We start from the raw sequence: 17,702 nt of genomic DNA on the forward strand, positions 1-17,702 counted from the left end.
GGTATCTATTGACTGCATGTGCATTTGTCACTGAGCACTGCAGTCAATGTTGTACTTTGACTAAACCCTGCATATAGGCTCAGAAGATGCTCTGATTACATGGTGCAAGCCTTTGAACATTATTGGTAATTTAAAAAATAAAATAAGGTTGTTTTTTTTGTGGTCAAATTAAAATCTATGCTATGTCTTTGTCTTTTTCCTCTTGTCTGAATATAAAATGTGTTTTTATGGGACAGGTTTTCCCTCTTTCAAGTGATTCATGGTTTTGGCATTGAGTTGGTAAACTTTGGTAATATGGATTTTAATTAGGCATGCCGTTGCTTTTTTTAGTGGAATCCACTTAAATGTTTTATCTCTATATTCATCTAGCATTAAAACAAGATAAAACAGCAGAAATGTAGAAATAGCTTAATCAAAATAGTTTGTTTTTTGTTACCATGACAACAGATTAGAGAAGCCCTTCCCCTTTGGGTGATCCTCTTTACTGAGGTGCAATCCAAGACAGCAAAGTGTCTGTATCACTCTTAATGAAATGAATCCAGGCAAAGTGTGTGTGACAGCCAACGACCAGCTAATAGGGCTGTTGATCAGAGATGCTGTGTGCAGGCTGCTGGAGCTACCAGGCTGATAAGTGGCTCAGGGTTGCTTTGTCTACAGAAGCCATAAGCTCTGACCAAGGAACTGAGCACATGGAGAAAATATTTGTTTTTGATATCAAGCCAACAGTTGTATTTTTCTAAACTGCAGCAGCCTTCTGCCACACAGAGAGCGCTGTGGCTGCATTTCAATACTATTGTTTCTAATCTGTGGACGGAAGCAGGCTGGGCTACAAGGGCAGGCCTCTGCTGTTATGTGTGTGTGTGTGTGTGTGTGTGCCCCCCTTCCCAGTGTTTTACTTTTCTGCAGGATGTGATGTCACAACCTGTTTACCGCCTGGAGAGAATCAACAGCCTCCTTAGCGTAGACCTTTTGGCCTCTGGCTCACATCACAGGGACTCCAATTATTCCTTAGAAAGCCTAAACCTATGTGACCCCAGTGTCCTGCTCAGGAACCAGCCAAAGGACAATACTTCTTTTTGCATTATTCTTGGCATATTGACCCTCAAGGCGACATGCGTCTCCATGGAACCTCAAGACGCGTCCTTTAAGGCTCCTGAAGTTCGCGGATATCACATATCGCCTGGCAGCTGTTGCTTCGGCCACTCTAAACCTTGTCCAAGTGCAAATAGTTCACATATATCTGCTTACACTGCGTGGGATGACAGATTTAGTTGAGGAATACTATATCTTGGCAGGTACGCAAAAGGCATGTAAATGTCAGTTGTTTCAAGTAGTTAAAGTTAAGGTGAGACATTTTTTTTAGATTTATGGGAGAGCGGCTGCTAAATAATGAGGACAATGGTGCAGCTGAGAATGCTAAGAGTTTCCGTCTCTTGATTCATTTTTTTTTTTTTTTTAACCTGAAGCTGCTTCAAATAAAAAAAGCAATCCAGGAGCATTTTTACCATGATCACACAAACCCCCCCATCCCCTTCTTCTTTTTATGGAGGTAGTGACTCAACAGTAGAGGAATGTTCTCCAAGAGTGCAAAGAAACATCAGCATCTATTCCAGATTTACTGGAATTGGGCAAAGCCTGAGGAAGACTGTCAGGATAAATGAAAGATAACTGCAGCCCAGGCAGGTGTCACACCCTCCTGCACGGTTGGTATATGACAGCAAAATATGAGTTTGCTTTGTAATGCTCAGCCTTGCCCACGGCTGGCAGACAAATGACATCATTTCAGCCTGGAAAAAAGAGCTATTGGAAATTTGCAGAGGGAAATCAGCTGCGCACCGGTGACAACCATTTACTGTGGTTAGAAAAGTATGTTTCCATTGGCAAAACGATTCCCCAGACTCTTTGATCCGTCCTCTTTTCCTCTTTTAATTGTTATATCTGAGGATTTAAAAAGCTTATTTTTCATATAAATACCCTACATGAATCAAAACCATTTGGTAAAATGTCAGTCAAAGTAGTCATAATCTGAAATGGTGGTTAGAGATCCAGCAGTCATGCTCTGAAGTTTGTACTGAGATGGTAATCTTATTTCAGAGGTTAATCCCAGGTCAGCATGTTGCCAAAATCACACTATTCTCCTGGTGATTACATCCCATCGTTAATGGGTTTACATTGAGCCAAAAAAAAAAAAAAAACATTAATGAAGATTTAAAGGTTTACGTGTTATTTCAACATGACAGATTAAATGCTCCACATCTATCTAATGTAATGCATCTAGCGTTTGCTTTCTTCAAATAAAACAAAACCTTTGACATAAGAGTTAGGGATTAATGAAACTGACTGTCAATACAGTCAATAAATCAGACAAACTGCAACTTTAAGTTACACTTGAATATAAAGGTGATAAGTTTTGAATGCAGCTAAATAACTGATTGTTTTTCACAGTGACGATCTTTAGAAAAGTGTGTTTCTAAGGCTTGGCCACAGAATACTGTGGATTAGCAGGAGAGCTCACTTTACTCCTGTCTTCATTCTATCAGCTCACAGTTAATTTTAGGTTTTACTTTAAACTTCATGGAAGGTCCCTCAATATATTTTTGATATGCTTCAGCCCCAGGCCTTTGCTAGAACTTTGAGGTCAGCTGATCGGGGTCTTTTGGCAGTCACACCTACAAAGTTTATGACCAGTGGAGACTGGCTATTTCAGGCTGTGGCACCCCATTGTGAAATTCTCTCCCACTGTTTTTATGACGTGTCGACCGTTATTATTTTAAACCCAGCTAAAATAATATTTGTACAGACAAGTTTTTAATAAAATTTCAATTTGCATAGCTTCTGAAAGTGTTTTGGGAAACACCTTTTATATGTGACAGCCAGTATTTGAATACAATTTTACTTGAGTTAGCAGCAGCATTTTAATCTCATTATGTGAATTTTTAAAAATTGGAAAAGAGAAAATGCATATTAGATGTTTCCAATAATTTGAAGCAAATTAACAAGGCAATGCAAGGTCTAAAATTGCCATATATTTAGTTCACTCTTGGCTGTAATAAACAAGTAGGCAGGGACCACAGATTAGTAATGGAATGAAGTTTAGACTAATGTGTTGCAATTGAGTGAGTTGTACTTACTGTAATTTATCCTGTCAGTGAGTGTTAAAGATAGTACATCCCGTTCAAACACACCAATAGAGAAGTGTAATTTTAATGCAGTAAATTCAGGACATTAGCATTAAAACCATCCGAACTTATTCAAAATGTGTTTTGATATAATCTTTAGCTCATTTACTTTTTCTCAAAAGAAACAAATACAACCTCTAGGCTGAAAACTTTTTTGCAAAATTTTAAGTTGGTTCAAATTTAGCTGTTTCCATTTTAGGTCTTCTAATGTTCATGTTCTTCAAAATCTGCATAAAAAAAAAAAAAAAAAAAAAAACAATAATTGATTGAAGCACTTCTACCTACTTATACTGCTCAAGAAAAATCCCCAAACTCCTCAACAAGTTTCACTTTTCAGTCATAATGTTAAAGTATGCTTTTCTTGTTTTACAGTAGTGGCCTAAAGACAGCCTCAGGTCTCTGATCCCATCAGCAACAAACCAAATGGGATTGAGTAGATAGACGTTAGCATCACTTCACTTCAACAATCTGTTAGGAGGCAAAAAGCTCCCAAATGAAACGGGAAATCATCCATGCTTTAATTCAGTCTAAAGAAAAAGCAGAACATTTGTATCTCTAACACCAGAGCACACGAAAAACATTTAGGGCCTAATTTTCAAAGATTCCAAAGAAGAGGTGCTAAATTGCTCTAGAATTTCTTTTCTTTTTCTTTTTTTTTATTGTATGTTCAGTAAGCGGGCTTGTTGCTGATCAGCAAAGATGTTGCACAAATGTAAAGAGATGTAAACCTATTTGGATTCACCCAATTAAAACAACAGATTGTATGTTCTACACTGCAAAACCCCATCTAACAGTGATTTAAAATTACTTAACATTAATGAATTTCAGTAGGTAAATAGACTTGCCGATGGATTATTAGCATTTTAATTATTAGAATAAATATTATTTACTTGAAACAAGCGACTGCAGTTATTCTGTTCTTTTTCTAAATGTAAATTGTCATAGTCCATTTGCAAAGTGTCTCACTTACCTACTGAATCCAAGAAGAAAATCAATTATTTTTAGGTAGAAATGACTTATTTAGATTCAATTATTTTGCAGTGTGCTGGCAGTTCAAAGTTGACGTAAGAGAACGGTGAAGTTCTCAGTCAAAAGATATATTTAAAGCACTTAATATAGGTAGCTTATATATAATTGCTAAAAAAAATAAATAACTAAAACAATGAAAATAACAAAAGTTAAATGTATGAAAATCAAATATAAAACATAATACAGTTTATTTGCTTCACCCTACTCTACTAAGGTTTGTGTGTATTAAAATAGGTGCAAATTTTAAACATGATCATGTCTTAATGAATGTAGAAAATTAACTGAATCATTGCAACCTGTTGCAAGGACTGCAGATCATTTTGCATGTCAGTTTGCACCTTAGTACTTTCAGAATTATCAAAAAAGACAGAAAAACTTTGGCTGCATTTGAGTTTCGGATTTGGAAAATCTCTTGGCATGTGGCAAATCTCCTCCATCCATGTATTTGTGCAGTTTGGCCAATAGAATATGATCTGCATATTGATGAAAACACACACGCAAGGAAAGGTTGGCACACTCTGTCTGCTGAATTGCAAACAGAAAATGCCTTTGCACCTTCTTTGAAGATCTGCTCTGTTCGCACAAACACATCTGCACCTGTTTTAAGACACAGAAACCTGAAGATCTCATCCTAAATACATAGGTGGCAGTCACTTGGGCATGTGTATTAAAACTTCTCTGCCACACCACAGGTCTAAGATATTTGCTCCAGCAAAAAAAGTAAAAAATGCAAAAATACAGCCTCAAAAAATAAAAAGCCGACACCAAAGCAGATCAGCTGACCATCTGTTACCCCCTCTGCCCCTGACATGTTTCACAGACAGTTTTCTCTGTAAGTCTCTATGTCCAGAACCTGTTGTCTAGCATAAACATATGGCAGGGTCTAAGCATCTTATCAGTGTACATTACCACCCAACAAATCACATTAACCTCAAACAAGGTGATGGGGCCATACTTCTAGAGCCAGAGGGGGCACAAAGACATGTGTTAATAACAATTAAGCACAGTGTTTTCTGAGCCATGAGTGTGGACGCCGCTGTGAGATCTTTGCAGGGGGTTGATCTGAAGCAAACAGCAGCAGCACCCACCTCCTGGGAAAGACCTCTAACTACCCTGAGTCTCTCTCTAAGCTGTGCTAAGAAGCAGGTTTGAGTGTCTTTGGTGGCAAAACAGATCATCTCTTTTAATATATGACTGACTGACGCTAAATCGAAAATAGAAATGTGCTAATCTTCACACAGGAAGGGCAAGGCTGTGATGTCCAAACAAGCCGAATTCATTAAAGCTGGAAGTCCGGGACAGGTTGACTGGGAGAAGACGGATGAATGTGGGAATTTATGAGACAGTCCATCTGTAGACTGAAGCTCAAGGCTAAACTGTTAATTACGCTTTATGGACTTCAGCTAGATTGTGCTCTGAAGGGACGACGTAAATAAAACAAATCATTACTTTAAGAAAGGGGGAGAATCGGGTGCCAACGAGGCGAAATTGACATTTTTCTGCCCCTGAGAACCTGTTGCTTTGCGACAAAGCTCTTTTTAATGCGGCCCTCATGAACAGCCATGAAAAGCCTCGTGGAGCTGAGTGCAGGGTGCGAGCTGTCCCTCTGCACAGTTTGCCAAACATAACAGAGTAAACAAAGGTTTTCTCACAGTTAACAAGCAAAACACTGAAAGAGATATGTCAGTAGAGCCCCCAAAAGCTTCACACCAGCGCAACAGAGTAGAATATTTATATTAATGCAGCACCCTGAACTTTTCACAGCATGTCATGTTAGATTCACAAAGCTCAATGTTTGTAAATTGGGTGATAAGTTACATGATAAATTACAACCGAAAGCAGAGCAAAATATAGGGGAAAAATATGGGAAAACGATAAAATACGAATACTAAAAGTGTAACTTTCATTTGTATGCAGACCCCTGGGTTTACGTAGAACCAACTTTTACAGCAAATACACTCTTATGATGTATGTTCAGCATATTTCCACCTGATTGACACATATACAGAGAAAAATTGTTGCTCATTCTTGGAAAATATCCTTTATATAATTCAGACTCAGGGTCGTACCATTTTTTTGTATTTGACGGTCTTTCTTTTTTAATGATGGTAAAATCTGAAAGCCATTTGTCATCTTTTTTATTTTTTCCACACGTTCCGGGAAGGTGCTAATGGCTTAGCCGCAGTTGGCTACCACCACAATTACCCATTGTGGGACAATAAAGGGATTTTTCTATTCTATTGTTCACACCTTGAGCTCTGTAGCTCTCTGCTTTACCCAAATGCGCTGTATCGCACCTGCGTTGTTATCGTTAATATAAACTCAGGGCTTAATTTTTTAACAAACCGAGCTAACACAAAGCGTAAAACACAAAAATAACAAACAATATTCCAACCGCACAACATAGTCTTTCAGAAAAAACATTGTATGCAACTAAAGTGAGTTGCCGGCTTATACATAAAAAAAGTCATATAGCTGGAAGATGCACCTTTAAGTTGTAATTTTGTAAAAGCAAACCACTTTTTTTTTTAAACATTAGTATCTACTGCTTTCTGGAAAAGTATCATATAAAATCTCAACAAAATACTTTGAAACTTGAGTCTAAAAGGGTATGAATACTTTTGTCAGGCACTGAATGACAGTTTTAGAAGCATTCATTACATCAAATCATACTGTAAAGTTAAACTGAGCCTTTACTGTATGGCCTAGTACTGTACATATTTATAGAGTGTTGTGTCTGAATGCTTTTGTGTAATTTCTTCCACATATGTACCTAAAAAGGGTTTTGCACTGGTTTGCACACATGCAGAAAAACATTTTATTTTTATATTTAGGGCCTGCTGGGAACTTTTGACTTTTATTGCTTTGGTGCTTTTATTTGCTGTGTTGTTGAAAATTCAAAAAAAAAAAATGCAGGATTGTTCCCTGTGGACCAGAACTAGCAGGTCGTAACCAGTGAGAGACGTGGAAAAGTTAGGCTGGCAGCATAGGTCGCTCTTAATATGACTCTATAATGTTCATACATGGACCGCATAACGCTGGAATGAGATTCTGGAACCGTGTTTAAGAGCAGGAATCATACATGTTTAACCTCACATGCGCTCAAAAAGAGGGAAAGTTATTTTCCCGACAAGAAGCCCCGAGAGTGATTAAACATCATTTCTGTGCAGACTTTGCCGAGTTAAGGCACTAACCCTCCGACCTACACCACCTTTTTAATACCCCACCACCAACACCACCAGCCCATGCAAAGCTATTTACTGAAACATTCCAGTTGTTGTTAAAGGCTGTAACAGGGAGTGGAAAAGAGAAAACAGGCGATAGGAAAAAACACTCTGAGACCACATTGTTACTGCACAGCTTTTTAAGAGCTGATCCCAAACCTAACTGCTCTGTTAAAGTTCATTTCAGGAACCAGATATTTTATTTGGCTACCTTTTGTGTTGCCACTAGGCTGCAGACTGCCTTAAACCTCCAGAAAACGGACTCTATTAATGATTTATTACTGTGAGCACTAACAATCTTACTGCAACTTTATCAATGTTTGTCATTTGTTCTCTTTATTCTTGTTTGGCTATTTGGAAAGTGAAGGATATATAATATGATTAAAATGGGCATCTTCAAACCTGATTTTAGCCTTGAAAGAATTAGATCTCTGGTCATTTAAATATGTTTGTCTGCTGTAGATCAATGGCAGCCCATCAAGAATAAAATTGATCCTGTTGTTAAACAGAGATGATGATCAACATTATATATCTCCTATGCAGTAGTTCTGGCTCCTCAAATGTTCTTCAACTGGGTTCCAAAAGGCCATGTAAGAAAGCTGAGGCGCTGCAGAGAAATGTGCTGGAGGGATGTGAAAGACATGAGTTTTCTATGTAATCCCACAAATACAAAAGGGTCCAAGGGATTTTCCATGCCTTCTCTTAAATAAATGCACTCAAACATTTTCATGTCAATGACAGTCCTCGCCAAAGCATAAAATATGACAACACAAATACTTCGAAATATGGCCTTCCTAGATAGACAGTGCACGCTAATTTAGCTCTAGTGTTTCAGCACCAACTCAAAAAGGATCCGGTCTTTTTTAGCTTGGTCAGATCATTTTCAATATGTTCTGATCCATAAAACCCTACAGTTCAAAGAGGATAGGCTCTAATTTCACTACGGCAACATTTGGACATAAAGAATAACTACACAGCCATTCTGGAACAGGGCTGAAACAATTAATCACATTAATCGAGATTAATTTATATTGAAATGATCTTCAACTCATTTAGCAATCGATTAATCTAACTTAACTGGACTATAAAGAATCTTAAACATGCCTTTAGCTGACAGAGGAACTCACTTAAAGCAGTTATTATACAAATACTGTAAAAAGAAAAAACAATTATTAAAAAAAAAAAGAATATATATATATATATATATATATATATATATATATATATATATATATATATATATATATATATATATATATATATATTTAGCATGAAACCCGTTTTACTGTATCTGTCCATATGCTCTATCCGGAACTCCTCAAGTTGAAAAGTTTGTTTGATCTGGTTTAACTCTGTAAAAGATCTTCTTAAAGAAAACTTTTGCCATCCGATTGTTAAGAAAATTTACCAAGAAATAAATCAACAGATTAATTGATTATCAAAATGATCATTAGTTGCATCCCTACTCTGAAATATTCCTGACTAATGTAAGTCTATTTTGTAAATGCAGGTTCAAGCATAGAAATGTACACATATACACAGACAACCGCTCATATTAATCGTAAGAATTTTCCCTCTGTGGTTCTGTTTTTATGAACACACACATCTGAGGCACATCCTTCCCATAAAGGTCTAAAATGTGAAGACAAATACATTAAAGCAATGCCTTCATGACACAAACAATCATCTAAACTGTTGACTTTAATTTGATTTTAAGCACCTTTTAAATACTCACAGACAAAATAGTGCAATGCCATAAATAACATCATTTGCAGATGTCTTTCTGTTACTAACTTGGTCTTCAGATTTAAACAGAGAACTATATGTTTTGGTTTAAAAAAAAAAAAAAACAAGAGAGTAATAGTAAAATGGTGTTAACCAAGAAGCAGAAGAAGATGTTTTCCATAATGCCAGATGCTTTGCTAAAGCCATAACAGCAAGATTTTATTCAGAAAAGCACTCTGTTGGAGGGCTCATTGTTTTAAATTCCTCTAAACTTGTGCATTACTCAGCAGTGGCTTAAAAATCTGATTTGCCTGCAGCTGATCCAGGATGTTGGCTGAGCAGCAAGAGCAGAAAGGGACAGCACAAGCCCTAAAGTGTCTCTGCAGATGCACTCAATTCACAAGTGCAGCAAAACCAGTTTCTCTTACAGTAGACTATCCATCTCAATGCTAATCAGAAATACAGAAATAAAAAAAAAAAATGCCCCCATTCAGTGCAAAACACCTTTGAGGAAAGTTAAATAGGAATCGTCTGCAGAAACCATTATTTCACCCAGCTCTTCATGCAGAATCCTCATGTCAAGCAGGCCCAGGTTTTCAAAATTCTTATTTTGTGAGGGAATATTTTATTTTTAAATACAAACATTTACTGCAGTGGTGCAACTTTCAATCTGGAACCTATAAAAATGGATGGCTAAAATGTTGAACAGAAGAATGCAGCAACAGAAACATAGACTAACAGATGGACATTAAATATAGGATGAATAAAATATTAGCCTATTGACACAGATAAGGATTTATTTTTTTTATCATACTACACTTTATTTTGTCTTATTTATTTATGCCAGAAAATCTTTTTTCTGGCATAAAGTTTTTTTTTCTGACTTTATACACATAGTTTTCTGATATCATGATGAGTGAACAGCTGGTTTAAATAGATGGTGCTCAACCTCTGCTGGAACTGAATTAATGAGTTTACCTTCACAGGAATCTGCTCAAGAGGACGATTTACTAAAGCGTAGCTAAAAAAGGGACAAAACCTGAAAATTCCTTTTTATTTCCTCCCTTCCCCCAGTATAAGTCATTTATCTCTTTTTGTCAAACTGAAGTGTTTGTTGTGCACTGTGGTTCCAGCAGGACTCTGCCTCTGCTTTCAGACAACACAGAGCATGACAGCACTTGATCTTCCTGACAGACAGTTAAAGCCCTTTTTCCTACAAAATAAATCTTCTATAAACCAAAGGCACTCCCTGACAAAGACTGCCGGTCTTCTCAAACACGCGTGGACAACCAGAGACTTCAACACGAATGTCTGCGGTTCAGAATGGGTCATGGAACACAGCCTGCTTGGAGACACTTCTGCTTTGTCCACCTTGGAAATTTCCTGCCAGATAGCGCCTGGGAGAACCATTTCCCCCCCGACGTCTGGGCGCAGGCCTCAAAAATGTAAGAAAATGCTGCTGGTTGATTCTGCCTGCACTGTGATTATGGGCTCTTTGATATTTTGATATTCTACCCCAAAATCCCTTTCTTTGCCTCAACATTGTACTGCAGCGACCTGTCAAAATATTTTGGAATTGTTGTCAGGGGTCTAAATATGGAGTCCCTGCGAAGAGTACAGAATGGGATCAAATCGTAATGACTATGTTGGGTTTTGGGCAACTTCTCTAAACACCATATGAAGCAACAAAACCTTGACAGTTGAATCAAAGTGTCTTCATTACAATAAACAATCATAAGCAGCATTTCATATGAAAAAATAAACAAACATCATTACTGCTTCAAATTACCAAAATATTTGGATATGCGTTTTAATAACTTATTTTCCACATGCCACACTATCACCATAGTCCCACATTTCATCAAAGTCTGTAACTCAGTCAGAAAAATACAACCCTATGCACGGTCACATGGTCGGACCAGGAATGAAACAGAACCACCCTCCAACCATGACAGCTCCGCCAGAAGGGCTCAGAGAAACGTATACTTAAGGGGAATACCATGTGATTTGGTTGCAATGGGGATACGCACGTAGTCCTTTAACTGCACATTAACTTGCCTCCCTGCAATAACAAGTTAACCTTTTATCTGGCTATAACCAGCTCCACCGCCATATCCAAATAAACACAGGATGCTATTCAATGCAAACTGCTGAAAGACTTCTGTGAAACAAAAAAAAAATATATAACCACTATTTTGCAAGCTAAAAACTCCAAAAAATGTTTATGTTGTTGTGCCACACAAAAAGATCTATGTGCACACTCTGAACATGGAGACACTGGTGTTCATGGAAAGCAGCATTTTGCAAACGGTTTATTTCTTCATTCATTATAGTTGGTTTTCTTTCCTACCCAGAGTATCATATATAAATTCTAATGTTATGTTTCCTCTCCCCCTGAAGTCTGATTAGTTGATGCAGAGTTCCCTTATCTCAGAATCATTGTCACAAGGAAAAATAATGAGGCCAGGCAATAGAGATATGAATAATACAGTTACTCTATACAAGGTGCAGGTTTGATGAAAGGCGTCTGCAATTGTGGGTATTGATGAACGAGGAGGCACATTTTGAACATATGACTGGACACCAAATAATGACAAAACTAGAGAAGAATCAGATATGCACCAACTTGGTATGACAAACAGTTTACTGATATTACTAAGGTATCAGACCCAACCAGAACTGTTTTTCAGGCCTCAATGAATCAAGCACTGTAGTTATTTTCTTTCTCTCTGCTAAACATCAAATCATTGCAAAAGTTTAGGTTCTGTTAGTCGTTTAGTATAAAAGGAAGTGTTATTTAAAGTGTTGCTGAAAAACTTATCGCTCCATGCCAAAGTACTGGGAATAAGCTCCAAGGTGTAAGTACATTCAGGGGGCATATATCCTTCCTTACAAACTTGTACCCATAAACCAGAAGAGATGGCTACAGATTAAGGTACAGTACAATGAATTATGTTTAAAAATGACAGGTTTATACATTTTGAAAAAGGTTTACATGTATCTGATGAGATGAAATATGTCTTAAAACATACCTGAGTCAGTAGCTGTTATAAGCAGGATGTATTTTTCCTTAGTCTCCCGGTCCAGAGTCTGTGTGACACTCAGCTGACCGCTGGATGACAGAGTGAACGCTCTTTCATCGTTCCCACCACTAAGCATGTAGCTCAGCTGTCCGTTGGCGCCTTGGTCGTCATCTCTGGCAACAACCTGGAAATTAGATTATTAAATTATTTAAATTAACTTCAAAATATTATCTTTGTTCCCATTTTATATGTATAAATAATTACATTTTACCTTGTCATCATTAAATAAGTGAGTAATCTTTTACTATTTGGACAATCTGCTTTGTCCTTTGATGATATGTAAAACCAAGCCATCCTAGGTTATTGTTCATAAAAAATATAAAGAATAGATTACATTTAATTCTTATGCAAAATGTTAGTTGCAAGATTTAAATGTAAGTTTAATATTTATATGAACCAGAAGTAACAGACCCAAGAGCTTCAATGTGTAGTAACTGTCTCTGAGGAATGCACATGCTATCTTGGCTGTGTAGGGAATACAAAAGGTTTGTTGCAGATTTCCAACATCAGGCATCAAGGGGTTAACATCAATTTATAGACACCATTTAATTTATTTTCTTGACTGTTGATTGAGGAAAGTATATCTAAAAATGCTCTTTTGCTTTTCCTTTGTTCAAGACCTAACAGATGAATCCTGCCTCTTATTTATACAGAATTCAGGAATTATCTTAAGGAATTCTTCCTTTACATAACAATAAGATCCAATAACCAGCTAGGCTTTGTGGTATAATATTGCAAATCAAAGAAAAATTTAATGCATTTTAAGGCTTTTTGCACATTTTCACCGAGGGTTGCAGTAAGTGGGCCATAAACCAAGCAGGGTATAAACCAGTGTAACCACTGTCCAGTATAAATCATTCCAGTAAAACAGATGGGGGTAATTACCACCATTGGCACCATGGAGGTAATTGTCAAGGCAGGAAAGGTCATTACTAGTCTAATCAGACTTTCCCAAAGAATACACCAAAGTAATACCAGTTCTTTGCTAAGTAGGGTTCCCCTGCTTTTAGATGCGGACATATGTTTTAATTTTTCTCAGAGTAAAATGTATTCACAAGTCCAATTTTCACCCACTTGGCTTCACATACCTTCCTGACATGCCTATTACAACCAGCTCAGCTCACAGATGTGAGCTCCTGTGCAGCCACGACGTCTGGAGTCTTTCCCATCACATAACTGTAGCCTCATTTCCTGTTAAGGTATACACGTGAAGGAAAGCGCAGCTGCCGTGCTACTGGAAATAAGGCTCCATTTTTTATACATGCCTCATTTAGTCATCAGGGTGGTTAGGATGTTAATTGCCTCGTCATGAAATTTAGAACAGTTTCATATTTTGGTGAAATCCTATAAGAGCTTAATTGAGCAGAACAAATTGCTGCCATATATCATTTATTTATCATTTCAGTCAGATATTTGTCATTTAACAAAATAAGACCACCAAGCCCAGTGATTCAGTGAACTTGTACCACTTACATACCTGCGCTTATTAGGTTAGCATTAGTACAAATTTGGTTAAGGCATTAGCTTGCAGAAGGTCTTTGAACTGACATTTAAAGCACTCGCTTAGCTTTATCATAAGGACCTTTCTTTGAACTAAAAGAGAAATTAAACATCACTGCACAAAACGAAAAAGAAAATGAAGGGAAAAGACTGACCTGCAGGATGTTTTTTGGTAAGTTCTCAAGGTTCTCTTTGACGTTGATGGTGTACGGAGAGAGCTCAAACACTGGTGGACAGTCATTAATATCCAATAAAATGATGTTGACGGTTGTGCGGTCCACTCTGGGGCTACTTCCACGGTCTGAAGCCTGGACCACCAGTGAATAGGACGAATGTGCTTCACGGTCAAGCTGTCTGGCTACTGAAATCACCCCTGTGACCGAATCGATCCGAAAATCATTGTTGGTGTTCCCGCTGGCGATAGAGAACCGGATCTGCCCATTTGTGCCCTCATCTGCATCAGTGGCAAAGACCTGGATGACATCAGTGCCAGTCAAGATGTTCTCCTCGATCTCAATGTCGTAGATGTTCTGGGAGAAGCTTGGTGTGTTGTCGTTGACATCCAGAACCATCATAATCACATCCATGGTGGAGGAGAGAGGGGGCTCACCTTTATCTGTGGCGACAATCGTGAGTGTATAGTTGGAAAGTTCTTCTCTGTCTAGCTCTCCAACCAACCTGACGCCTCCGTCGATCATGCCAATGCTAAACTTGTTACGAAAAGGTCCGCTGAGGGAGTACTGCACATAGCTGTTTGGTCCGCTGTCAGCATCTGTGGCCTGGGCGGTAAACACCACAGTGTCCACCGGCGTGTTCTCCTGAATGTAAGTCATCTTCTGGGAGGTGAAATTGGGAGGACAGTCGTTGACGTCAAGGAGGATGACTGACACCTGGGCGGTACTGGTGAAGCGAGAGGCGGGAGGCAGTGCCAGGTCATTGACAGTGATCACCAGGTTGTAGAAGGACTGGGTTTCCCGGTCAAGTGCCTTCTTTGTTTTGAGAACACCTTCCTTGGAGATGAAAAAGTGGCCATGAGGATCACCAGATGAAATTTTGTAAAGAAGCTGGGCATTTGGACCTGAAAAGATAAAGGTTTTTTTCTTTTATTAGAGCATGTTATTGTACATTTTATTTTGAATCTCAGATTAATATTGTGTTTGTTTTTAAATCCTTATGTATTTTGCATGATATTGTTATAATGTGCTTTGAAATTATTTTCTTTTTTCTGTTTCTATATTAGCCAGAAAGAAACCCTGTCAAACAAAAAACACAGATGACTACTGCAATCCTCCTTATTTATCAGCTAGCTATTGCATGATATTTAATTGATTTTATTACAATGGAGAATTTCTAACAAACAAGAAACTGTTTAAGGTATACAGTATCTCAAAAAGATACAAGTTCATAATTTCATGCCCCTCCCAAACTCATAGAAATGGCTTTTAGGCTGTTGGTGGCTTTCTTCTTGAAGTTCTGTTTAACTGATTTCTTCATTCAACGGGTTTCGGAAGTACTGCAGAAATCATGGTTCACATCTTTTGAATCAAGATTTAACAACGGAGGAATTTATATTTTGACACTGCACAAAGTTTGTTCGAGTATCTATTTTCACTTATTACTCCTATAAAATAATGATGAAATCATCAAAATTGGATTGTGTTATTATATAGGGTATCTTTGATATAAAAACTTGATTTAAAATATTTAGCAGTGACTTAAATCTTTAAGTGGGCCAATACTGTTTTTTACTTTTAAATTTGACTTGTGTTTTAGATACTTTTATATCATGAGTTCCCAACTTTAGCACTTTTACACAACACAGTTAGCTTCACATGCTTAATGATTGTTTTATTCATTTAACCAACCAATGAAATCTATGTATTTAAGCCAAAGCTCTTTAAATTCACTGTTGCTCATAAAGTTGCAATAAAATATTTGTACCTCTTCTCGTGAGGTAATTGCAACAATGTGATTTATTCTTGACAGATTAGGTTTATATGCACTTAAATCTTTATAGATCATTATCTTAGAAACATATCACTGTGGAAATAAAACCACAATAAAACCAGGAATGTGTCTGACAACCACATTTTTCCAACTTTATGTCCAACATTGTATATTTTTTTTCCGTGGTTATGGATTGGGTAGCCTAATTAGCTTAAGTTAATTTCAGTTGGCAAAACATATGAGCCTTTTTCAGCACAATAAATGACTAAATATCTATTTAAGTAGAGTTAAAATGAAAGGCATAGCAAATATTGAAAGAACCTAACAATTATAAGACATGACCTATTTTGGAATTTTAAAAACATAGCTATAGTTATTGTTAAAGCCTATAATAAGGATTAATGCTGAAACAAATGATCAGATTAATGGTCATTGATTATATATTCAAATAACAGTCAATTAATCCAGTTGATGAATTATTAATATTTTGACTAAATATACAGTAATAGATGACAAATGGTGAAAGAAAAACCCACTTAGAGCTTAAATTAAGTGAGGACTGTGCAAAAAATACATATATTTACCAAAGAAAAAATAACTTAAAGGGGAAGTTATATCACAAACCTGCACTTACACTATAGGACTGTGTATTATACAACATATTTGCAGAATTTAATGATTTTCTATTTGCTAACTCAATAAATCATCACTATTCTCTAGAAAATACTAATGACTGAATGCATCATTAGCTGAAGGACTTTAAGACCTTGCAGGGACCCTGTTTGAAGCCACATTAAGGCTCGACCTACTGTAAAGGAAATTCGGTGAAACCAATCCTGGTGAAAACAATATAAAACTGACTCATCTCCAAAAATTGTATGCGACTAAATTTATTATAACCTCAATTGTGGAAAAGCAAACAAAGAGAAGCAGACGACTATAAGAAAGCAAGTTAAAATGAAGGTCAAATTCCGATATCTCTATTGTTCTTGATATTTTAAAAACTAAATATACTGCCTTGGGCTATCATGTGGATAATCAACATCCATTTCCACAAATTGTACATGTGGAACAACTGGCTTCTCCTCTTGACCTCCACCATTTCAATCCATTCAAGCAGCATGACAGATTCCTATCAAAACAGAAACCCAACTGTAAGCTACTTCCACAACTGATAATGCCTTTCTTTAGTTTTAGAAAAAACAAATTGACCCAAAGGCACATCTATTTATCTGCATAACTGCTTCACATCTGAATAGATTTATGGAGGAAACCATCTAACCTTGAAATCTGCACTAATGTATCAAGCTCCCCAGGAAGTAGTTAAAATGAACTTAAATTGAGCATCGGTTATTCAACTCAACAGGGTATTCATGTGGAAAGCTTTGACACCTTCTCACACTGAATGTGTATTTACAGTACACAAGTTATTCATCATCAAGAGCCTGAATGCTGATTCTGTTAGAGTTTAGGCTACGCTGCAGGGGGACAAGTCTTTGGGTCAAGGGTTGGGACTTTGGAAGTGCTAACAATGGCAAGGTTTTACAGTGACAGTGAAAAACTGCCCCTCTGTATCTAAGAGGACGATGTGGTCAGATTATGTGGAGAAAGAAGCCAGGCTCGGGGTTAAGAGAGCATGGAAATGTATTTCCAAGGAATGTAGGTCAGGATAACCACATTAGGTTTGGATAAAGGTGTAATTACAGCAGAGGATAGAGCAGTGTTGATCATTCAAGTATCACACTCACTTCAAAATCTCAAAATTCCAACACTTGAAAAGCAAAAATAACCCTGGACACTCCACATAACAGCTGGTGCATTTTTTGTAGTAAGAAGGTACCACATTACAAAAAGACTCCTATTATTACTCTTATTTATACGTTGCAAATGAATACTTTACAGATGTGTTATTTTTTATTTTGTGCTTTAGAAAAATCTCGAGCAAAATAAAAGGGAAAAAACAAATATGAAAATACTATAGAACAAAGATTTTAGAAAAATGGTATTAAGACATT

At 37.1% G+C, this 17,702-nt stretch overlaps 1 protein-coding gene across 1 annotated transcript in view; it reads right to left on the bottom strand.

Annotated features, from left to right (window-relative positions):
* LOC119798822 (protocadherin Fat 4) overlaps positions 1-17,702 on the bottom strand; it is a 143,213-nt gene that overhangs the window by 42,402 nt on the left and 83,109 nt on the right. The window contains exons 5-6 of the mRNA XM_038308451.1: positions 13,896-14,818; positions 12,190-12,364 (exon numbers count right to left, since the gene is read on the bottom strand). Coding sequence (XP_038164379.1) covers positions 12,190-12,364; positions 13,896-14,818 — 1,098 coding nt within the window. The remainder of the gene's footprint in view (positions 1-12,189; positions 12,365-13,895; positions 14,819-17,702) is intronic.

The sequence above is a fragment of the Cyprinodon tularosa genome, unplaced genomic scaffold (assembly GCF_016077235.1).
Source record: "Cyprinodon tularosa strain WSP-4 unplaced genomic scaffold, ASM1607723v1 ctg117, whole genome shotgun sequence".
NCBI lineage: Eukaryota > Metazoa > Chordata > Actinopteri > Cyprinodontiformes > Cyprinodontidae > Cyprinodon > Cyprinodon tularosa.